The sequence below is a fragment of the Mytilus edulis genome, chromosome 7, assembly GCF_963676685.1.
Source record: "Mytilus edulis chromosome 7, xbMytEdul2.2, whole genome shotgun sequence".
NCBI classification, from domain to species: Eukaryota; Metazoa; Mollusca; class Bivalvia; order Mytilida; family Mytilidae; genus Mytilus; species Mytilus edulis.
In genome coordinates this window covers 35,458,950-35,484,418 of record NC_092350.1, presented here as the reverse complement: position 1 = coordinate 35,484,418, position 25,469 = coordinate 35,458,950, and the positions used below count along the sequence as shown (strand labels likewise).

The 25,469-nt window shown below is 32.1% G+C and overlaps 1 protein-coding gene across 4 annotated transcripts in view; it reads right to left on the bottom strand.

Moving 5' to 3' along the window:
• Positions 1-7,745: 7,745 nt before the first annotated feature.
• Positions 7,746-25,469, bottom strand: part of LOC139481348 (ETS-related transcription factor Elf-3-like) — a 45,997-nt gene continuing 28,273 nt past the window's right edge. For 3 of the 4 annotated variants that reach the window (XM_071264608.1, XM_071264607.1, XM_071264606.1), the window contains exons 2-9: positions 16,905-16,984; positions 16,087-16,612; positions 12,372-12,614; positions 11,520-11,666; positions 10,890-11,000; positions 10,449-10,673; positions 9,996-10,188; positions 7,746-8,423 (exon numbers count right to left, since the gene is read on the bottom strand). In XM_071264608.1, the coding sequence (XP_071120709.1) occupies positions 8,315-8,423; positions 9,996-10,188; positions 10,449-10,673; positions 10,890-11,000; positions 11,520-11,666; positions 12,372-12,614; positions 16,087-16,612; positions 16,905-16,984 (1,634 nt within the window). In that variant the 3' untranslated portion in view covers positions 7,746-8,314. Of the gene's footprint in view, positions 8,424-9,995; positions 10,189-10,448; positions 10,674-10,889; positions 11,001-11,519; positions 11,667-12,371; positions 12,615-16,086; positions 16,613-16,815; positions 16,985-25,469 lie in introns of those variants that run through there. The other variant, XM_071264609.1, reaches the window with a different exon arrangement.

Below are 25,469 nucleotides of genomic sequence, written 5' to 3'. Positions count from 1 at the left end.
TGAATATGTATTTTTTTTCAGCCATGTATCACCTTCACGGTTGATCCAACAGATGGATCTGTCGTAGAGTTGTCACTTGTTTAGACGTATTTGTATATATATATATTAGTATACACTTTGTGAACACACCCTATTGTTTTATTGTATGTCTTGGACTATTGTTTACTATTTTAAGACATTTGAAAGAAAAGTCCTTGCCTTGAGGTTCACTTGAGACATAAAATGCAATTGCAATAATTCATCCAGTGTGTTTTCCGTTTTCAATAAGATTTCTGCTGAATATGTCTTTCTCTGCCCTGTCAATTTTAAATCATGGTTTCAAAAGTCGTCCTTATCTTTATCACAACTCAAACTATCATGCAGATTATCAATTCATACCTTGTTACAAATTCCAATACTATTTCCTCTGTTCTTATCAGTGTTTAACTCGCTAACAAGAGCATTGATTTCAATGACTTTATTCATACATCAGACAACACGTCTTCCTATTTGGTTATCTTAATAAAGTTCACTTCTACTTTTATTTGATGTTTGTCTGTTGTTGCACGAACACAAAATTGTTCGACAAGACAACCATGTCAATTTTGATAATGGCAGTTCATTGTAGTATATTTAGCTGTGAAATATTCATTGCTTCAGAAAATCAAATAGTAAGGCAGTCAGTTGAAAACCTCCCAAGGTACACTTTAATAAATATTTCAAAAGTCGGTGTATTATATAAAAATGCAAATCAGAGAAATTACATGCAGTTTTTATAAAAGTTACATAAACAAACATTTTTTTTTATTTAAGTGCAGTGGTTTTATTGAATCTTGTGTTAATCAGTAATACTAAACATCAGCTAACGATGTATTGACATTTTAGAAAATCATATCTTGTAAAGAGTTAGCATGACACTTTACAAAGTTGTATAATTTCTGCTGTTATTCAAACATAATTTCGACAGTAGACAGCAATTGATATATTAAAGAAATGTCTTGACAGTTATAAAGAACTTGACAGTTGAATGTATTATAGTCTGTACTATAGTATTATGCGTAGAACACGTGTACCGTAACGAATTGCACCGTAGTTACGTTTTTCAACATTTAAAAGTTTCCGGTGTTTTTTTTAATGAATAAACAAGAATGTGTCCATAGTACACGGATGCCCCACTCGCACTATCATTTTCTATGTTCAGTGAACCTTGAAATTGGAGTAAATACTCTTATTTGGCATTCAATTGAAAAGATCATATCATAGGAAACATGTGTACTAAGTTTATAATAATAATAATAATAATAATAATAATAATAATAATAATAATAATAATAATATCTTTATTTAAAGAGAGTAACTCATTTGGATTAAACCAATTTTCAATAAGGCTCTCTACATACAATGTTAACAATATGAATAAAAAATTATTAATCTACTATTACACACATGTAAACAATAGACGTATATAAAGTAACAACAACAAAAACAACTGTGGTATACATTGTGGCTTAACTTAAATTCAACACTTTTAAAAATAAAATGACTTGTAAGAGTTTTTGAATGCAGATATACTTTTTGATTTTTTAATTTCACTGGACAGTGAATTCCACACTTTTGGACCACTAAGAGAAAAACTTGATTTGAATAATTCTGTATTTGATTTAGGGACAATAAAATTATCCGATGATGAAAGTCGAGTATTGTACGATTGTTTACTACTTGTAGGCACAATAAGATTGGATAAATATTTTGGTGCCAGTTGGTGTTTTGATTTATACATTAATAATGATTTGTGGTAAAATATTCTCTTAGCAACTTCATCAAAAACTAACTTCAGGAAAACTTTAACTTGAAGCTGGACAGACGGACGCACAAACAAGAAAACATAATGCCCCTCTACTATCGTAGGTGGGGTATAAAAGTGTAGGATACCAAGGGACAATAAACACTCAAAAGTCGCGACAAAAAGACAAAGCTTTTGAAAAAAATGTACACTAAATGTTTAACCTAGAACACTCATTAAAACAGTCCATGAACATAAAAATTTATATAAAGTATATCACAGATTGAGATATTCGACGTTAGCATCGAAATTACCTAAACGGGTTGTTAACTACACTTATTTTAAAATATAAAATGAAAAATATGTTCACAAAAGACGTGTCATCGCTAAATAAAAAAACATACAAAAAGATGATGCTTAGATCAGTGTACATGCCTGTCCAAAACAAGATATCTCCTTATTGATCTTGACAGTCTCTTTTATATTTTTTGTCTGTTGAAAATCAAAAAAGTGGTCGCCTCTGTAGAAAAAGTAGTATGTCGAGGCTTTTAACACATGTAGAAGATTTTAAATAGGATGTCAGGTGGTTGATGTCTATTTTGTTTAAATTGTATTGTTGGTTCCTATCTCATAATCATTTAAACCAGTGCAGTAGTGGTGTGGGATTCGATCCTATAATTAGTACAATGGGATCAATAATGCACTTGAACTGTCGGTATGTGGTCGTGTTACTACTGAATATAGCTTACCTTTTCCATAAACGTGATTGCCTTAGACATTGTGCAAATGGTGCATTAAAACAAAATAGAAATTTTGAAATCTAATACTTTCTGTTGAACATAAAACTGACGAGGTTAAATTATCATATATAGAAACAATTTGCTGGTGAAAAATATCTGTTAAATCTAGAAAAATCTAACCATCTTATTAAAAATTTAATGCATGTTTGTTTTTGCAGCTGTCAAGCAGCATGGGGACGTGGTTTGGTTTAAGTTTCGTTCGTCTCAAACTTCACTAATAATTCTGATAAAAATCGGTGTAAATATGATATGCTTATCAAAACAATCTGCTGAAAAATTAGCCTCTAACTCATCGATCTACAAAAACTCAATAATCCAACTTGTATAAACATATAGGTTATAAATAATAAATTGAAAAATAAAAAAAAAAATAGAATTAGCTTTATGAAAATATTGCGAAGCTTTGAAAGGTTAATAATTTGAGCTTTGAGGTTAAAGATTTGTTTTAAAATACACATGGTCTTATTAATACATGTATGTTAATTATAAAAATCGATTAAACATCAGTTTTTACCGGAAATTTTAATCGTTTGACGTAACTGGTGTATAATAAAAATAGAAATCGACTTTCGATTAACAACAGGCAACTTTAATTATTGTAATTTTAACTTGACTATACACAATAAATAATAAGATAAACTTCTTATAAAGTACTAACTATTGATAATTGTTATACAGCTTTAAGTTTATGGTTAATTTATTGATTTGATTGTTTGTTGCTATACGTCCAGTGGCAAATATTTCAATCCTACTAATTACATGTACCTTCTTGCATTCGTCCTACTTTCTTATATCTTTGACAAAAACTGGTATACGGTATCATACTTTCTCTGATTTTTAAACAGAAAATATGAAACTCTGGAGACCATGAGACTTTAAATCAACTGTCTTCTATAGCAATGAAAGTACTTAACTTCCATGATTGGAAAATTACTTGAATATTTACAAAAAAATGCAGCTTTTCGAAGGTCTCTAATATGTATAACCGAATGCATGCTTGTATCCGCGTGTATTTTGTTTCCTAATGAATATTAACAAGATTCTTAAGATCCAACCAAGTGTGTCAGCAAAAAAGACAAACAATTGCATGCATTTCATTTTTAGCATGCGAAAATATGCCACAAACGACAACAACTGAGTAACAGACTCCTGACATGTGACAGGCACATACAGTATGTGGCTGGGTTAAACATATTAGCGGGCGCCTAATCCTCCCCATACAAATCTAAAGGATCGATAAGTTTACCAGGCTCGTTTCTAAATTTCCGGGCACGGTAAACAAATCTTCTTAAAAAAAGAGGATGTGCTATCCCGTTTGAAATAAGGTTCAATCAAACTTCAAACCCAAATCATTATATTTATGTGGATGAATTTATTAAAGGTTTTAAGTAATTTGTGGTAACGAAATGAATAAATAATTTCCCAGTAAAACAGACGACGTTCATCAAAATCCAAATCGTCCCTCACCGACACGGGTATAGCGAACGAGTTGTGATACATAAACACCGTAAGATAGTGCTAAAGAAACATCACCACCAACTCACAACCGACACGGGTATAGCGAACGAGTTGTGATACATAAACACCGTAAGATAGTGCCAAAGAAACATCACCACCAACTCACAACCGACACGGGTATAGCGAACGAGTTGTGATACATAAACACCGTAAGATAGTGCCAAAGAAACATCACCACCAACTCACAACCGACACGGGTATAGCGAACGAGTTGTGATACATAAACACCGTAAGATAGTGCCAAAGAAACATCACCACCAACTCACAACCGACACCGGTATAGCGAACGAGTTGTGATACATAAACACCGTAAGATAGTGCCAAAGAAACATCACCACCAACTCACAACCGACACGGGTATAGCGAACGAGTTGTGATACATAAACACCGTAAGATAGTGCCAAAGAAACATCACCACCAACTCACAACCGACACGGGTATAGCGAACGAGTTGTGATACATAAACACCGTAAGATAGTGCCAAAGAAACATCACCACACAAAAAAGGTAAATAAACAAAAGGGAACGAAAAATCGTCCCTTTTGTCGAACATTTTAGTTTGGAGTTTAACGTGTTAAACTGAAATATATAAATCTAGGAAAGGACAGTTATTTACTTTTTTTTATATTTCTTCCTATGTTTGCGTTATAACGCAAAACCTTTGCGATATAACGCAAACCTTTGCGAAATAACGCAAACATCTTGATTTCAATTATTCATTTAGTTTTGTGTATATGTCAGTCTGCCAACAATTTCGGTTGTGAATAACTGGAAAAGAACCATAAATACAAGGCCAAAACATTAAAATAAATATGCATAGGAATAAGGGAATACTTGAAGTGCAATTCTACATAGATTAAGAATGACTTGTGCGTCAGAAAAGTAAATAGATATGGTATAGGCATATTTTAATTGAAAGAGCAAAAATAATGTCATACAATTGTGAATGGGAAATGATCTTTCTGTTTTAAATGAACTTTAAAGAAACATTTTTTTTTAATTTTGATGCAAGAAATCTCAAAATAAGCTAGATATTCTTTGATAGAAATTAAAGTCATGGAATTTTCATATCAATCTAGTGAAGTAACTTCAAGATTCTTGAATAGCAAAGATAGGAAGAAAAATTAAAAAAAAAGTGTTGCGCTAATACGCTTCCGTAACGTAGCTATTACCGTTTTTTTTAATGCAAGTTCCTTTGGGTGAATTTCGGCAGTATATTCTTGAAAATGCTTGATAATGTAACGAAAATATATCATCAAGATAATGTGTCTACATTTAGAATTTTGAAATATTTTTTCTGTTCTGTTAGTGTTATGTTAACTATTCATTGGCTTTAACGAGTTGAACTTCTATCCGTTTTTTCTCTATTATGAAGGTAAAAGATGAAGATGAAAGTCGAGGATTTTCGGTAAATTTCAAAGAACCTGAGACCTGGATTAGCCATATGTCAATAGGACAACACATCTCTCGCTGTACATGCCTCACTCGTTGTAACATTTAAAAGTCAACAATTATTAATTGAAATACATAGTTGCATGTCATAGCATTGATTAAAATAGTGAAACGAAGCTAGTCACGTTGACAACTATCTGCTGAAACAAAGCCCAATAAAAAGACACGAGAAGGATTTCAATGTAAAAACAGAAAAGTGCAAGTTTGGCAATTTTGGAAAGAAAAAAAAATCATATGAAAAACAGTTGAGTTGATTCTAGCCAATGATATCAAGTAATAAACATTTATGGCATACACCAAACAGAACATTCTCTGAACATCGGGCAACTAGCTTGGATAGTCAAATTAAGAATGTGCCTTGGCCTTACATATTTTCGTGAGCTTAATCTCCTATTCTAAGCTCTGATAGTTAAATGAATGTCAACCGTATAATATTGGAAAATTCCAAAGCGCTTTTCTTGATTTACCTGCATACGATACACTTAAAGCTGAATACTTGAATGTCAATAGAAAACTACAATTCTCTTACTTAAAATTTGAATACTTTCTACTTAAAACATAAAAAGGTGAAACATGCTACACAAAGGAACAATTGATAAGTATGCTAGAGTTTCTCATTGACATATTTGTGGAACTTGGAGGTAAACATTTTGATCAAATTGTCGGCATTCCTATCATTTAATTTCACATTTAGATATTTGTATATTGATGACGTTCTTTCCATTAACAGTCCAAACTTTTCTGATTGGGTTTCATTGATATATCCTCCAGTACTTAAATTAAAGAAACAACAGACACAGCTTCCTCCGGCTTACTTTTATACTTATACCTCGAATTTGACATAAGCGGTCATCTCAATACCAGAATATATGACAAGCGAGAAAAGTTTGATTAATATGTTGAAATTGCACATTTTCCCCACCTTAACAGCAACACACCATCTTCGCCTGCATATGCGATATTAAATTGTCAACTCATTTGGTATTCAAAAGCTTGCAGCTGATAATCGGGCTAGTGTCTGAGCCAAGGTTATGTCAAAACACGACTCGTCCTTTTTACAAAAGAGTTCATTGGAAGATACCAAGACCTTGTTCATAAATATTTCGCATCAACTTCACAAATAATACATTTTGGCCTTGAAGGATTCTATGCACTTACGTTGTTTATCATTTTAATAACGTGTTAAAGTATGCTTGTTTTTATCATCTTAATAACGTGTTAAAGTATGCTTGTTTTGACCTTGTATATTTTAAACCTTTACTGTTTAGTCCATTTTTTATTATATACGTAACAGATGACGTGGCTCAGTACTTATACATCCCGCCATTGTGCTATGGTCGATACTGAAATATTGTCTTTCATTTTTGCTTATGCACTTTGTCCATATGCCATTTTCCGTTTCTATGTTTAAAAAGTTATTTGCTTTCATGTGATTCAGTTTTATTACAATGCTGTTCCTAAATTTTGTTACAAAAGATTTCATTGGAAGATACCAAGACCTTGTTCATAAATATTTCGCATCAACTTCACAAATAATACATTTTGGCCTTGAATGATTCTATGCACTTACGTTGTTTATCATTTTAATAACGTGTTAAAGTATGCTTGTTTTTATCATCTTAATAACGTGTTAAAGTATGCTTGTTTTGACCTTGTATATTTTAAACCTTTACTGTTTAGTCCATTTTTTATTATATACAGATGACGTGGCTCAGTACTTATACATCCCGCCATTTTGTTATTGTGCTATGGTCGATACTGAAATATTGTCTTTCATTTTTGCTTATGCACTTTGTCTATATGCCATTTTCCGTTTCTATGTTTAAAAAGTTATTTGCTTTCATGTGATTAAGATTATATTACAATGCTATTCCCAAATTTTTGACGTGTTTACCTCCATGTATGATGTTTGTTTGTTTTGCTGTTAAACAAGTGAGAATTAAAGCTAGGCTAAGCTATAAAATCAGGTTTCATCCACCGTTTTCTACATAAAGAAATGCCTGTACCAAGTTAAGAGTATGACAGTTGTTTTCAATCCGTTTGATGTGTTTGCGCTTTTGATTTGGTCAATTTATAAATGACTTTCCGTTTTAAATTTGCCTTGCAGATCGGTAATTTTATTATTTTACTTTTATACTAAACAATCGGATTAAAGAACTATGTAAAAAATATTGTCGTGTAGTGATTATTTGTATGAAAAAAAAAGACACAACTATGAATTTATTTTTATTAAATAAGTTATCATTATTTACATCAATAAAACTTGAAAATATATATTGTCATTCCCGAACATTTTGCAATAAACAAAGCAGATGCTCTTTGACGAATACATGTTTTGCAGATCACAGATTATATAAAGCACTTTCAATCAATTCATTTTTTTTCACATCTGTAGATTTTTTTTTAATTTAGAATTATAAAGTGTTAAGGCACAGTTTATCAACATGTAGTACACATTCGGATGAACATTTTATGTATCCTTCGATGACATTGTATTTAAATGTACTGGCATATATACAGCGAATAAATCTGATGTGTGGTCATCTTGGCGAACTTGCAGTCAATCAACTCGTTGTTAACCAAAATATGTTCTATCAGAAATAATACAGCAGCTCTGTATCAAAGGCAAAACTTACAAAGAAACAACTGTACTTCTCTGAACGAGATAGGCATTTGATGCCTTTCTTGTACGGTCCATTCAAACGAGACGCGTTTTTCAATATGCTTCTGTATTAGCCTTCTGGACAACAAATGGTTTAGAAAAAGCAGTGTTGGTACTTGTCTAAATAGAATTCCTCTTTTCTCTTACTCGGTCCATTGCAACACGTGAAAATTTGTAGACTAGTCGTCTGCCTTCAACTCTCTCCAATATTCCTCTTTTATAGTAGTGTCTGTAAAGGAAAATAATATAATAAACATATGTTTATGTGATTTATTGTACTGTTAAGGCATCTTCAACAATTTATGTTACCGTTTGGGATGAATAATAACATATGAAATCTACTACTGATTAAGCGATTGTTCTTAATCTTCTAAAATCAATATATACCGTACATGTTAAAACAGAATAAGGAAGTCTTACAGGTTAATAGCCTTTGCATATTATTGATTCTGACTTTAGAAATACAGATGTAAAATTAAAATAAACTGATGCTATATCTGTTGAACACCGATTTATGATTTACTTAAACCATTATGTAGAAGATCTATTGTATATTATCGAAGTTCAGCAAGTCTACACAACCAGGAAGTAAAAAACATCCAATGAATGCTGTGCGTTGGTTGTTTCCGATTATAATTATGCAATCAAAATCAATTCAAATCTTATTTATAAAATTTAAGGTTAAATAGATATACATTTTAATTCAATTTTGCTGGCTACATCCTTTTTGTATATTATTAGATTTCCATGCAGCTTGTATAGCTGAGAGGTTAATGCTCCGAAAATGTCCTTTTCTGAAGAGTGTTTGATTATGACTTGCAATGTCGTATAGTCTGTGAGATGTGTCAAAAAGAGGGATATGAAGGACTGGATTTGAGTCGAGGATTGTGGCGACCACATCGTTTATATATTGCACTATTGAAAAGAGGCACTTTTCCAAACAAAATATCATATAACATTAGTCCTATCGTGCAATAAGATGCACTTTAGTGAGAAAATGTACTTTTATATTTGTACAATAACCCTATTTAACGCCGTTCAAAATGTTAAATACAATTTTATAGCATCACAGTATGGGTTAAGGCAAAATCAAATACTATATTCAATTTCTCCAAAAAATACCCAATAAGCCTACAGAACGTCAAGGGAAGTGTTGGCGTGTACGTCGTTTTCATTAGGCAATATTTGTAATGTTTTGGAAATCTCCGAAATAATCAATAGTTTAGGTATTATAAATAACTAGATCTCTGCTGAATAACAAAAAAATTGCCGTAATTTAACTTTTCAGTTGTTAGGTTTGTGCTTAACATACATTTGACTAAAAGTGCTTCTGCATTTTTGTACAAGTTTAATCATTATTTTAGAAAGAGGAAGAATATCATGTTCGATTACTGGGATAATATGAACTTAATGCAGCTAAGACTAAGTTCAAGATTTTAATATTGGTATAGCATGTTCAAAACTATTACATGTGTTGTCTTAATGTAAAAAGATTAGGACTTACAATTAAAGCTTTTCCTGCTCCTGTTTTTTTTTAACCAAGCACGAACAGGTTAATAATTTGATGTCATAAAATTGAGCTCGTCTTACTTCCCTTATTCTTTACATAAATTATATTTAAAAGTAGAAGATACAAAACAAACCAAAATTTGTACTCAGTTTTAACGTTATAATTATGAGACCACATCAAAATAACCCACCAAAGTCAATATTTTATTCTAAATGGCATTCTTGGTTCGGTTTTGCTTGATGGATGCTTAAAAATCTCTTTTTAACACAATTTTTTCCATTTTGTCCTTACCTCATGGCTCGGCTTAATTTTTCATATGTCATGTTGTCGTTGTTTTTAAGACTGCCCCATAACTGTGCAACAGCTTCTGATTGGACGAAGCGGAACACACCTTCTCGCTGATTTTCCCATCGCACATACTGGGGGTTGTACATAGGATTCATTAACACCTCATATATAAATTCCCACAAATGCTGATTTTTCACTGAAAAAAAAATTTTTTTTTTAAATTAAGGTAAAAAAGTATACGATTTCATGCATTCAACCCCAAATCGGTTTTATAAAAGAAACATACTGCATCAACACACACAATTTTATTCATATTTGGTATGAAAGTCAGAAAAGAAAAAAGGCGCTTACATCAAATCATAGACTTAAAAGATTCAATTCTGCTAGTATAGTATATTATTTAAAGAAAAATATTTAAGAACCTAAATTAATGCGCGTCAAAGTTTGGACAATTACCTTTCTTTTCTCGTGAGGCTTCTTCGTCAGTTGGTAGACTTTTAATACGTGGTCTACCTGGTCTTCTTCTTTGTATAGGAGGAGGAGGTTGGGCTTGAACATTCTCGTGCATAGAACATCTGTTTGGAGGCTGCGACATGGATGAAGGAAATCTACGGATGAATTGACTACTTGGAGGTGAACATGGGTTCATTCGATGATGTGGTGGTGGGAAATGGGGGAACTCTGAAGAAGGAAAAAGGAAAAAAATATTATTTATTTTAATTTAGACAGAAACAGGAAAAAAAATGCGCACATAAGAAAAAAAACTTTTTATTTAATTCTTAAATTGTTATTCCATTAACAGTATCAAACTAAATATACGAAGCAATGTTACTCTACTTATATCTATTGTAAAAGCAGGCAGTAGTATGTAGTTTTAAACAATGTGTGTAAAATTACCATGCATAGGTTGTAAAGGTTGGTTTCCACATCCATATCGAAAGCCCGGATGAAAATCATAAGGCCCAGGACTCCTTTCTACCTTTATTTCCTCTCTGTAGCGTGGAATTTCTGTAAATTAATATAGAATATGAAATAAATGGGAATTATGATATTGTGAATTTGTCTCAATTTAATTTCTTTCTTTGTCATTGTGAATTCAGTTTTTAAAAAAACTATATAAACGTTGATGGGTGCTCTTCTGGTACCAATAGGAAATCCATAAAGAGGTAAGTGTTAGCTCCACCATAACAACCGTTTTATTGATTTTTAAAATACACCAATAAATCAAAGTATTGTTTTGTATGCACTTTTTCAACATTTTTCTCATTTCACAATATCCTTAAGTTGTTTTGGTTGTATCGTGTACAATACCCAGAACAAGCATGTTCCTAATTTCAACACAGGACAACAAATACATTCAGTTTTGCTTCAGTTATAATTTAGAAAACTGATGTTCATTCCCCCAAAATAAGAGACTTAAATTCTGTTTTGCAATACTAAAATGTTCTTTGTTCAGACTAATAATGAGGTAAAATATAAAGTATATTTAGTTAGCTCAAATTAATCACAATAAATTGAATATGTTACCTGGTACATTATTATTGTTGTAGGGGTATAAACCTGGATCGGAATTCATGTGATACAATGTCTTCTGAGATCTTTTAGCATTATCAAAAACGTCAACTTCATCTAAATCCATATATTCTGTTACATCTGGTGGTTTGGTAAACGACACTGTAATAAACAAAAGAAACTGTCAATGTGCACACATTCTTTTATTATTATTATTGTTCGCAGAATCGTCCTGAATATGCATGAAATATTTGCCACTGGACGTTAAGCAACCAACAATCAATCAGTATTGTTCGCAGGAATTTTGACTCGTTATGATTAAACTAGGCTTCTTAAAAGAGGGACGAAAGATACCAGATTGAGAGTCAAACTCCTTGATTGAAAATAGACTGACAACGCCGTGGCTAAAAATGAATGACAAACAGACAAATAATAGTACAGAAGACACAACAAAAAAAAAACCTAAAGACTAAGCAACACGAACCCTACCAAAAATTAAGGGTGCTCGCAGGTGCTCCAGAAGGGTAGCAGATCCTGCTCCATAATTTAGGATTTGAATGCTAATTAGGCTTATAGTTTTCTTGGAAATATTTAAGTAAAAGACTTCACTATTGGTAGATGATAAGGAAAAATAGAAATGGTAGAAAAGGACTAATACTATTGCAATGGGACACAAGGGTGATCGCAGGTGCTTCGGCAGGGTAAGAGAATTTGAATGCTTATTAGGCTTATATTTTTCTTGGAAATATTTAAGTAAAACACTTCACTATTGGTAGATGATAAGGAAAAATTAAAATGGTAGAAAAGGACTAATACTATTGCAATGGGACACAAGTAGATAATAACTATTTAATAAATCATACTTACAACCATCTCGTAGCTCTTTGAATAATGAATACAACATTCGCCCATACACAGATTCTATTCGTTCAAAATCTTCAATGCTCAGTTTGCATAAGTCTGATCCCGATATTGACTGAAAATTCTCAGAATGTAATTTACTAAACTCTAAGTTGCACTTCTCTGCAGTATAAAATAGCCAATCAAGAACGTCCTTTGAATTCCAGTTTTCTGGGTGTTTATTGCGCCATCGGCAATTGTCTGGAGATCCTGAAATTAAAAACCATCCAATCATATACTTGTAATTAGTATTAAATGTAACTATATACGAAATACTATATGATGTATTCAAAAGGTTCTTGTTCAACTAAAATCGAACCAGACAAAATGCTAATTGCGCAACTTCTGCAATTGTCTGGACATTTTATGCACACAGCTCGTATAGCTATTTGATTTCAGAAACATACACTTTTAACTGATGTGCATAAAGAAGTTCAGATAATTGACATTGTCAAAGGTACATCACTGGTGGCCAATCAATTGAAATTTTTACTTTGTTTTTTACCGTTTAAATTTAAGCTTTGATTTTTGAATTGGTTGCTTTATAAATCTTATTTTCTGACATTATTTGGAGCGCACAAGACCGATGTCATGAACTAACAACGTTCGCCTTGTGTTTACATGGGAAGCCATGTGATTCATACGCCATGTTCAATTCTATCAGAAAACATAGAACATCAAAACAAGATTGTCTTTGTACTTGAAAAATCAGGTAATTTAGTACAAATTTGTCTTTTTACTGTTCTTTTGACAAAACAAAGGCAATTAAGAGAAATATCTGAATTAGAATTTATCAAAGCTTTGCATGTAAACACAATTAAATGTACCTTTTCGAATATTTAACATATATTAGGATATATATGTGATTTTTTTAAATATGCGAAGTCAGTGCAATATTTTCTGTGTATGTGACTAATTTCCAGAGCGTAAAAAATATCTTAAAAAAAGATAAATTTATCATCCTATTAAAAGCCATTATATTGTTTTTTTTATCAAGTTGCTGTTTTAATTATATATAACTAGTGTAGAAAGTAAAATTACAAAAATATTGAACCCTGAGGAAAATTCAAAACGGAAAGTCCCTAATCAAATGGCAAAATCAAAAGTTCAAACGAATGGAAAACAATTGTCATATTCCTGACTTGGTACAGACATTTTCTTAAGTAGAAAATGGTAGATTGAATTTGGCTTTATAGCTAGCTTAAACTCTCACTTGTGTAGATTTACGCACAAGATATACCACGCAGTATAACTGTCATTGCTAGGTAATCTACAAGCATGTATACTATATTAATCAGAATGTAACCATCCAATTTGAAATAGGTTCATTGTTTATAAGAAACACTCATCGTTGCACTAAGCCAGATTCAATATTTAATTGTTAAATTTAAGATCGACAATTTCAATGCATACTAGCAGCCGTTAACTTTTAATGGTCAAGTAAGGTGGTAAAAGAGCTATTTAAAAAACCAAATCTCGTTTCAATTGATAGTAACCATGTGAAAACTCCTTTGTGAACCCTATATTTCCTATACTTTTAGTGCAAAAACGTAAATGACAACAAGAAATCAAGTCACTTCCGGATTATCAATCATTGAACACTACCAGAGTAAAGAAAACCGTGTTGCTTCTTTAAGGAATTTACTCTAGTTATGAACATTCAGAAATAAATGTTGAGGATGTCTTATATATAGATATATTTATACGAGGAAAAATATAAATGGGTCATATAAACTAACCAAACCATCTAAGATCGATTTTGTCTGAATACTCCAGTCTTTGTAAATTTGAAATAAAAAGGGGTTAAAGATATTATTAAAACTGAAATATCCATAAAACAATTGATAGAATGTGATTTAACCTGCCTTAATTTTATTATGGAAATTTTCAAATACTACTAAACTGTGTCTAGTAAGGTTTTTGTGTCTTTTCTTTCACAAGGACTTTTATCTTGGTACAGAATGACACAAAAGGTAAAACACTTTTTACAGCTCTATAAACTACATGGACATTTTCAGTCTCTTTTTTTAATATTTCATTTTGTGCAATTATTTAAATTAATTATTTCAAGGACTTACATATCTCTGTCTCGATCCTAGTTTATTAACTCTTTTCTAAATACCCTATTTCTAAATGTCTCTGAAGCTCCGTACCTAGACATTTATCATGATAACTCTATAAACCTACTGATACATTGCAAATAATAATCACCGTTAGAGATATATATTAAGCATTGTTTTCAGGGTGATAAGCGACTCAAAATGTAGTAACAGACAAGATGACGAGAAATATTTGATAAATATTCTCATTGTTTCATCGAAATTGGGATTAAATACCAAAATCAGTTGTCAAGTGGGGGTATTACATATCGGTTCATGATGTCTACAACTTAAGCTTCATTTAACCGACTTACAAAAGCGTGTCAACACTTGCTTTGGATGAACAAAGATTTGTTCTTGGTAGCAAATGTTGCCAGGTGTTGACATAAAGATTAAGGTTAAAAAATAATTTATATACCTGAATAATATATTTGATAATATTTGATCTTCCACTACATTAAATTGCTAACTCAAATATCATTTAACTTAATAGACATTTAATGCAAAATTACAGGTTACATTAAGTTTGTGTATCAGTACCATAACTTAAGGGTTTTATACAAGGTACGCTGATCTAGTTATGGAGTTTCGTTACATAATCCAATATAACGCGTAATCTCGATGGTGTAACGCTATTTAGAAATTATTAAACTAGAGCAAACATCTGCTTCAAAGTTGAATACAGTCCCTTTGCATATTACGAGATTATCTATTTATAGAGTTGGAAAACCATTTGTGTGACGTCACTGTCTAATTTGCATGTACGATCTGTATAAGTATCATTGTTCGAACATCTTTATCATTCATTGAAACAGCAGCGATGATTAGAATGTCCAATAATCCCTGTAGCACACAAATATGGAATGGCAAGTTTTTTTTTAATTTACTAAGACATGTAGTAATTAGGGTCTATATTTCTGAATTGGTCTTAACATTTAAGGGATATGTAAAATGGGCCAAAAAAATCACGAAAAAAAATAATGGAGTGCTAAAATATAAAGAATAGAGAATAATAGGTAAAGAAATAAAGAACAAAAAGGCCCCAATAATAATTAAAAAAAAATACAGAAAAAAAGAAGACTGCCCAGTCCATACCCGCGTTTAATAATGTTGTTTTTGGTCCATTAGTAGCTATCATGTTAACGCCACCCAGACACCTATAGTCTATTCAAGTATAATGATAATCACAATAACACTAACGTCCGAAAAGACTTCAACCAAAGATCCAAAGTCTCAAAAAATTTCATTTCGCTTTTAAAGGTTTCTTCTTCCTCTTACAGTGCTTACATGTACCTTACTTATATGCTTCTTAATAGTTGATTATAAATGACTTCTGATTATAGGAAGGGTTTACATAAATGCATAAAACCATCGGTACTTCTATCATTTCTGTACCGTTACTACGCAATATATTAAAATGTTATGTGTTAAAGGGTATACAAGATCCATAGCTTTAGGAGTTACGTTTGATGTACAAAATATGTATTTGTGTGGCGATTTATGATTTAGTAAACGAAATGCATGCAAATATCAAACAAGCATTATATATAAGCTTTAAATAAAAATTTGCAAAATCTGCTTACCAGGTGGAGAAACATTGTATATTCTGTTTGTATTGGTGCATGTCCTTTCGGTATTGCTGCACAATTGTTGTTCTGGATTGTTACATATTCTATCATTAGAACTGCACAATCTTTCCACATTATTGCACACACGTTCTGAACTATTGCACAGTACGTCACTGTTATTGCACATTCTGTTCGCAGTGTTGCACACATTAAATGGCTTCATTGAATGTTGATTAAGGTCTGATTCGTTTGTGCAGCAGTTGTTATACTGAATATCTCCGATTGTCTCAAGTTGATTTTCATCGCTGGACATACTACAGGTTCTACTCATTGACCCTTTGTTTGTGTTAGCACAATAATTTGTATCTTGATAGTATCCGAAATCAGATGGCAATTGTCGCTTTTCTGCGCGTGCAGCGTCTGTATAAGAATCACATAAAATATCTGCAAATTCAAAATTCATTCTTTCGTGTGTAGGAAATTCGCTAAAGTAAGGTGGATGTTGCGATAAATGTTCAATGTCGTCAAGCATGCTGCAAAACTGTAAAATAAAACAACAAAGTTGAAGCATACATGTCATTAAAGCCAAAAATTATGCAAAAGAAGCTATTAAATAAGTTAAGTAAAGTTGCATTGTAAAAAGTTTTTAAAACTACAAAAAGCAAGAAATAAATTATAAGCATACAAGTCCAATGCAATAAACTTGCACGAATGCATGATGCTTATGAAGATACAACACAGTACCTTTTCGCACTCACTGTTCCTTTGAATGAACATCATGCTGCTTTGAGAGATACATTATATTGAGCTGGTTCCATGCATAAGGTACTTACTTGTCCACCGGTACCGGCCGTTGGCATGTTTTGGTTATATTTCTCCACGTGATTCGTCCTTTGATATGTTGGCGGTTTTCCTATAAAATGAAAAAAATATACTTTAAGTTTATGGCACGTGCATGTGTTTTGTTTCAATCCAATAAAACGCACTTATATGTATATCAGCATTTTCATTGGCTGATAATGACCTGACGTATCGGAAGGCTTTAATTCATTGACTTGTATAAATATGTGAAGCGGAGCGTATTAGTTGAAGTGTTAACCAATTAGATACGGCAGAGTAAATTATGAATAGGTAAATCTATATATAGTCATCATATGTTGTACTAGCTGTCAAATTAAGATGTCTTTTTTGTTTTCTTTACACATTTACACATCATAAGTAACGTTTGACAGTATATATTAACTATAAATTACTAGGACTACACGCTATCTTTTAATAGTACGAACAATTCCATTGGCTGTACAAGGTCCAATACTTTCTCTCGGAGACATACTAGATATATTAAATCGTGCACTATTTTAACTGCATTAAACAGTATAATAGCAAGTGTGAAAATAATTGTGTAGTACATCTCTGGTTTTACATGCACAACCGACTTAAAGTAGTTAATAATCAATGGTGTTAGTGGGAAATTGTTTTGATCTTTTTGCATACGATTACCTTCTTAATCACGAAACCTCTGTCACTGCGTATATTGATATTTGAATTTATGACCTTAACAATTGATGCTATCTAAGTTAATACTCCTACTACATTTAATAGATTAAAGCATTTAACTTTTTAACTCATTCAATAATAATGCAATATTGGACAATAAATAAGGAAGATAAAATGTGATCCATAAAAATAAGCAGTAAACATTCCATAGGATTAATTTTATAAATAACTATAGTTCTTAAGCCAGATCAATATATATATATAAATGTATGAGTGCATATGAACATATATTGTACTACTAGTTTCTTTTTCAGTATGTATTTGAAGGATGGAAAGTTATTTTATTATTACAGTAAACTTTTATTCAGTGGCGGATCCAGGGGGCGTATAGGGAGTACGGTCCACATTTGATTGCTTAAACAATATTGTGTTTTTCAAGACATAAATAAGCTTTTAATATATAATCGTCCCAAAAAAGCTATATATATTTTAAATTATCGGGAATAACGCCCCCCTCTTTTCATAAATCCTGGATCCATCCGGACCAATTATATTTTCAAGCGTTCCTAATAAAAGGTTATTCCAGAATCATTTAATTGTAAGCAAACATTTTAAACTATGTTTTGTCCAAGTAAGTTAGCAAAACCAAAGCTGTACTTTAGCTTTTTAAGATATAAAGTGTTTTCTAAAGTGTAATTTCCAAGAAAGCGGTTTTAGTTTGTCAATCATATTTCAAAATAACAATTCTCGTAGCGATAATCAATAGTTTTAAAGAGTCCAATATAAATCATTTTAGTGCCAATGTTTACATTTTACGTATAGTTTGTCTATTTGTTGATATATGAAATATATAGAGATGTGGTATAACAACTAATGTGACAATAATCCATGACGTTTGCGTTTGGAAATCTATTTTGTTTTTGGCGAGTACGCTACCTACAGACCTCGGAAATTGGTTGTTGTACTGGTATATGGTTTACAACACACTTTTCTGAAATTATCTGTTGAAAAATTACGAAGTTATTCAGAAAACAGTCAGGCTGGCATGGGAGAGCAGCAATTCAGAAACTGGACAAAGCAGCAGAGAAAGCATCTAGCCAGATATGGATGAAGAGAGACAGTAATAGCTGGAAACCCACCACCAATGCGCAGTGATTGACCACCACTGTGGACCCCCTACCCTGAGAGTGTAACGAGTTAGGGGTCGAAACACATGATGACGAATAGCCTCGACTGAGAACATTGATGTTGCTTGTGTTAATTCCACCAGTACTGTATGCAAGTAAGGTTCAAGCTTCATTAGGCAAAGTTGACTGTTGGCTATTCTTAAGACCCCTCTTATTATTATAGCTCTTCACGTGTTTAGGTCTTATACAACCCCTCTTATTATTATAGCTCTTCACGTGTTTAGGTCTTATACAACCCCTCTTATTATTATAGCTCTTCACGTGTTTAGGTCTTATACATCCTTGGCTTTCAGATATTTGGATTTGGATTAAGAAAATAGTTCTGGACGCCCGAAATTTAATAGTGATATTTTCATTTACGTGAGTACACGAGGACAAAAATATGAGATTATATGTTTTTACCTACATCTCAAAAACATAACAGCCTTTAGCAGTATTTTACAACACTTGCCATGTACCCTATCAACTTCCTTTTTTCATGTTTGGATACTAGACGATTTTTAGAGTTCATTTTTAATATGTTTTGAATTAAGTCAAGTCGAGTGTCAAACGAAACAAAAGGCAACTATAAAAGAGCCTCTTATCGTGACATTTGGACTTTGGACTTGTTAATACATTTTGTAACACTCTTGACAATTTACATTGTTATAAGAGGCAGAAAAATGATACAAATAATATTCTACATGAAAGAGATATATACTTCAAATTTTCTTCAGATTTATCAAATTGAATTAAGAAAATTACATCTTGCTAAATGCAATATTTTTAACACTTTTGCCTGTTATTCCATACGGCAAATTGAAACAGTGACGCTTCATCAGTGTAAATAAGGACCAAAGAAATTTTTTGTTAGAAACCACACAAATTCAGAAAGGGGTGCTTATGAAAAATAGTGTAAGTAAGTATGACTTTCTTATCAATAATTTAGATTTACAAATGTTTAGTCCTACGTTTTGGCACTACAGTGGTTATAGGTTTGCCTACTGTACAACTTCCCGTATTAAACTAATCAAAGGTGGGTATAGCAGAAAAAACACAGAAAGTGGTTGGTTACATGTCTAGTTTCTTTTCGCTCGAACCATCTTTTAATTTAGTTTTTGAAATAATATACATCTTATTTACCTCTTTGACCTTGAAATTTAAGATGCTATCGGTAAAACCAGTCTGGCTCACACCCGGAGCTTACCTCTTTATAAACACATCACTTATACGACTTTATTTGTCAGATAGTTTGAACTATTAATGGTCGAATAGCTACTGAGAGTTGTACCGTGAGCCTACATTGTGAATTCCCCTATTCTTAAAGGTAACACACAAAAATCTCCTACATTATCGTTTCAGAGTAAAAAATGTAGCATGGATCAAAACACACTGTTACAGTATATGATAGCAAAATCCGTTCTATTGCAATGACAACGACAACCAGAAACTGCTGCACACAATAACCAAACCAACTTTTAAGTAACCAAAAAGCAGACATTTTCCGATTTTCATCATAAATTCAAGAAAAAAATGGCTTCATGTTTCCATAGCACCATTCAACAAAATTAAAAAAAAATAGCTTGAATACTTTATTTTAATCTTAGCTGTCCATTACATATAAGAATAAAGAAGTTCTAAGACCTACACGCAGGGGCGGATCCAGTCATTTAAAAAAGGGGGGTTCCTAACCCAGGACAAAAGGGGGGGGGGGGGGTTCCAATTACATGTCCCCATTCAAATGCATTGATCGTCCAAAAAAAGGGGGGTCCAACCCCCGGAACCCCCCCCCCCCCCTTTTCTGGATCCGCGCCTGTACACGGAACACTCCCTGCCTGGATCTTACAAATAGCTGTACTTAACAACTTGGCTTCTGTCGAATATTGCAAGTCATCGATTTGAAATAGGGATTAAATGACAATGCGACTGATGCCACTAAAAGAAAAAGATATGTAGGCATTTGATTACATTTAAGGTTGTAGTCTTGTAATTGACTGCACCTTATTACGTTTACATGCAAAACAGCTGATCTTTGAAAATTTAAAAATTTAAAAATGCTACAAAGAAGAAAAAAAAATCATGTTCATATCATGTATGTACTAATGTGAAATTGTGATTTAATCGAGAGAGAGAAAAAGTGGGTCATGCCACGAAAAATAAAAAGTTACGTAACCCTGAAGTCAAAACATTTTTTTCTGCTTTCTGTTAGTTTTTTTTATTAGGCCGCACCACTTCCAGTAAACATGATATCCACTTTCCTGACTTGATATCCCCAAAAAGATGCAATATTTTTTTTAAATCTACATATATGTTTTAATTCAGCATAAGTCTATAATCAAACAGAAAAAAATGAGTTCAGAAAAAAAATCAGAAAAAAATGGATTATTTTGTTTCCCTCCATGTTTTCAACCGGAAACTGGGGTTGCAATACAAGACTGGTACCTTAATTGTTTAAACAAATGGAAATTTGTTACTTTGCTGTGTGTACATGAATTTTGTTCTTGCATCGTCACTAACGATATATACAAATGCATCTTTGATGATTAGCCTTGACGAGTTTTGAATGCTGCCTATTTTTTCAACTCCTTAAATGAGCACTTGAAACTTTTCACTGTTAGTCTGAACCAAAGTATACATAATGCAAATGAAGTTAACCAAAGAACAAATGTGTTATAAAAAAATTATAAAGCAGCTAGGGGAACAAGTTATCCTTAGATAGTTGTTATCCGTTTTAACGCATTTACACAATGTAATTGTTCTAAGACAAGCAATTAATGACAATAATAATCAAGTGTAGTTGTATCAATACACTACACCATTACTCCCACAATGCTGTTACATTTCCTGTGATCACATTACTCCCACAATGCTGTTACATTTCCTGTGACCACATTAATGGTCACCTCTTGGTTTAATAACCCGTCAAAGGTAATTTAAGGTGGACTTTAATAAAAGGAAGTTAAATGGTCTATACAGGCATATTGATTTTGTTTTATTGCTGTTAAGGTCAGTTTCGTGGGTGGAACATGTATAGATTGTCTGTGAAATATTTAGGGGAAAGTCTCCCCCGCACAGCCATACTTGAGGCATGTCTTATTTAAGCGATTAGGGTCATACCCGTAGCCAGGGGGGGGGGGGGGGGTTCGGGGGTTTCGGACGAACCCCCCTTGAAATCAAATAAGCACTGTTAAAGTCAACGTTTTGTTCAAATTGTGACTGTTAAAGTCGAGTTCATGAGTCCAACGAACCCCCCTTTGGAAATTCCTGGCTACGGGCCTGAGGGTATACCAATACCAGTGAACTAACATTTCATCAAACATAGTCCCGAACACGCATGTCTTATTTAAGCGATAAGGGTATACCAAAACTAGTGAACTGATACATATTCAACGGAAGCTTTGATTTTTAGAACTTTTGAACGCTTTGAGTTTTTTCTCTCATGAAATTCAAACCGAAATATATAAATTTCATACGATCGCATAGTTAGGAAGAACTTTGAGATTGGGATAAAAATAAAAGATTAATTTATAATACATATTTATTATTCTGTAATGTTTTCATTATAAATTCGATGGAAAGAAATCTGATTATAAAGCTTAGCTCTTACAAATAAATTTTATATTTTCGGCAATTTTTATACATTGTATATGTATTTTTGATGCAAGGTCTACAGGTATTTAATTTAACGATACGGAAATTCAATGTATAGCTACAAAGTAATTGCAGAAAAAAAAAATATATATGAAAGATGGCATTTCACTTGACCAAGTTAGGAGGGGAATGTTTTGGGAAAGTTTCTATAAAGATTAACAGTTTTACTTGCCAACGCAATGCACATAAAATATAAACTTCACACAGTATCTCTTTTTATATTGTAGCAACGGGTATATTAATTAAATCTCACCAGACTAGCTATACAGACTGCACCAACTAATTTGTATATTTTCTCAAAAATTCTACGGTTGCAATTGGTTATAGTTGTAACTTTTTGTACATTTTCCGTTGCTATGAAGTTATGTCAGTTATAATGTATTATAACTAGTTTTGACTATTACGTATCGACAGGAAAATTACTGTAGATTTATAAAAAGAAAAACATTGCGGCCATGGCACACTAATTTAATATGTTAACAAAGAATTATTAGTGATTATTACGGGCTGATTAACGTCTAGCGGCAAATATTTGTGCGAACGGGTTGAGAAGAAATTAAAAAAAAACATCACCTGTCTTTAACCATGAAGTCATGGGTTAGGACTCCTTACCAACGGTTAAAGATCTATTGGTAAAGAAAAGCCATACCAATGGATAACGACCAAGCACATTTTAAGAACAATGGTTATAATTAAATTATAAATCACTGAAGGTTTTTAAATTTGTAACATGAACACCAATATACAATAAAGATAAACTAAGTGAATAACAATGTTATATTAGCCAAGTAAAGGCTGATCACAAATAAAAGCTTCAAGTCCATGCAAAATTTACGATTTTAACCGCAAATTTTTCCGAGCCTCGCGTTTATACTTCTTCTTGGTACAAATAATTTCACACACGCAAGCTTTGAAAAGTGAGACTCTAACTTTTACGATACATTTAAATCATGCATGTACTATTTTCAACCTGTCTATAAAGCGCTTATAATAACGAAAAGCTACAATAAAAATTATAATAAAATAGCAGAAAAATACCACCTCAACGGTCTAAAATTATTAACTTGAGAGTTATCTTTTATTTCATTTAATTAAAGGTAGTATATCAAAACATCAAAGGAAAACAATGCCGCTCGACAAGACGGCGCTAAAACATCGACAGCTGATCAGAAGATATATATATATAATTGATATCGTGCATGTAGACCTTATAGGTACAGAAGACAGATTATCCATGTTAACTATAGATTGCATTGTCCTCCTTATGCAGGTGTTTTCAGAAACATGCTTCTTTTAACGTCTAACCGTTTCTTTTGAAAGAAGATAACGATGATGACATCTATCCGCCCGAATAAGAAATGTGAGATGCAACAAAACAGCAAGGTTAGCAATGTATTATGTTATTCTACACATAGAAATTGAGATTGACAGTTGAGAAAAAAACCTCACAAAGGCTAACATGACTTTTTTATTGAAATTATTTATTTCATTGTGAATTTTTCATTTTCATGTAGCAAAATTGCAACTGTATCTGTGCTACATGGATATATATATCCCTATGTTGGTGCAACACTTCAGATATAATGTTTCATGAAGATTTGCGCATAAGTTCGCTGACAACAAGACAACACATTCTGTTAATGTGGCAGGTATCTGCGTGTTGTCGCTACAATCAATATTTGTGTTCTTCCTAATTCATGACGTATCTATGATTTCCGTATTTATTATATAAGTGTGTCACCAGTGGGGCATGGCTAATTTGATTTTTCGTGTCAACTAAGTTCACCCATGAATCGATTAAAGTTGTTCCTCTACCTGCGAAGTATTTCGTTGATTATTTTATCCTCTTTATGTGGATTGCGATTTTTCGCTTGCTATTTTTGATCAAATTTTCATTCATTTTTATTAACTGAATTTTGATGTATAATATAGTATATAATTGTAAGATTAACGAAAGATCTCTATGTATTGCTGTAAAGAAGAACGTCGTTATTTAAGTCGACTTTTATTACTTGTTATGACGCAATCTAAATAATATCATGTAGCATAACTCAAATTTCAACCTTATACGGATTACATGTTCCGTTCGATATATTTCTTACTGTGACAACAATGTATATAAATAAAAAACATAGTACTGTACTTTAGTAACAGATTCAATGCTCTTTATTTGATAATGTGTAGCCAATCAAAAGGCGACAACTTCTAATCAAAACTTGCTGCATCGTCAATTTTCCGCTCAATTAAAACACAAACGTCACTTACAACTTATAGTTGTAACCTTGACACGTATATGTTAAAAATGTCACTGTCATTTCCTATTCAACTCACGGATGTAAAGGAAATATTATGTTACGCAATAGTAAATATTGAACAAAATATTAGGCCACTAATAATAGAGACGGTTATGTTTATATCAACTAAAAGTGTTTCACAGGAAGAGAAAATCGTTTCAATTAGAAAATGGTTATTTAGATAATTGATACACTTTCAAAATACATGTACTTAAAAGTGATTTAGGTTCAATACGAATTTTGTATTTGAAACAATTACTAAAATCAAAGTTAGATGCGTTTTTATTATAAGAGGGTTTTTAAAGGATTGATTGATTGTTGCTTGCTAACGTCAAGTGACAATTATTTCATGTTTGTTAAGGACGAGAATAATCCAAACAACACATTAACAGGTCAATTGAAAAAAGAGGGAACGCTGGATAGGGCGATGGTGGGGTATCGTAACAACTTAAGAGTGGCAGCTTAAGTTAAAAATTAACAAAAAAAATAATATGAAAATGAAACACTACATATAATATGATTTTCAAACATTCAATTTTTAAAACATACTTATCATACTTATCATACTTATCAATTAAAACATACTGATCGAGTCATTACGGTTAACATTTATAACTAGTTTTTGACTCCTAAAAAATGAGAAAGCATAATACTTTATATGTGTTTGAAATTGAGTACGCGTCAATTAAACAACAACCAAACGACATCATAAAAAAGAAAATGAAATAAATCTAGAGGTTAAACTTTAAATATGACATCTAACACTAGTTGTAGACAGATGTATAAACAA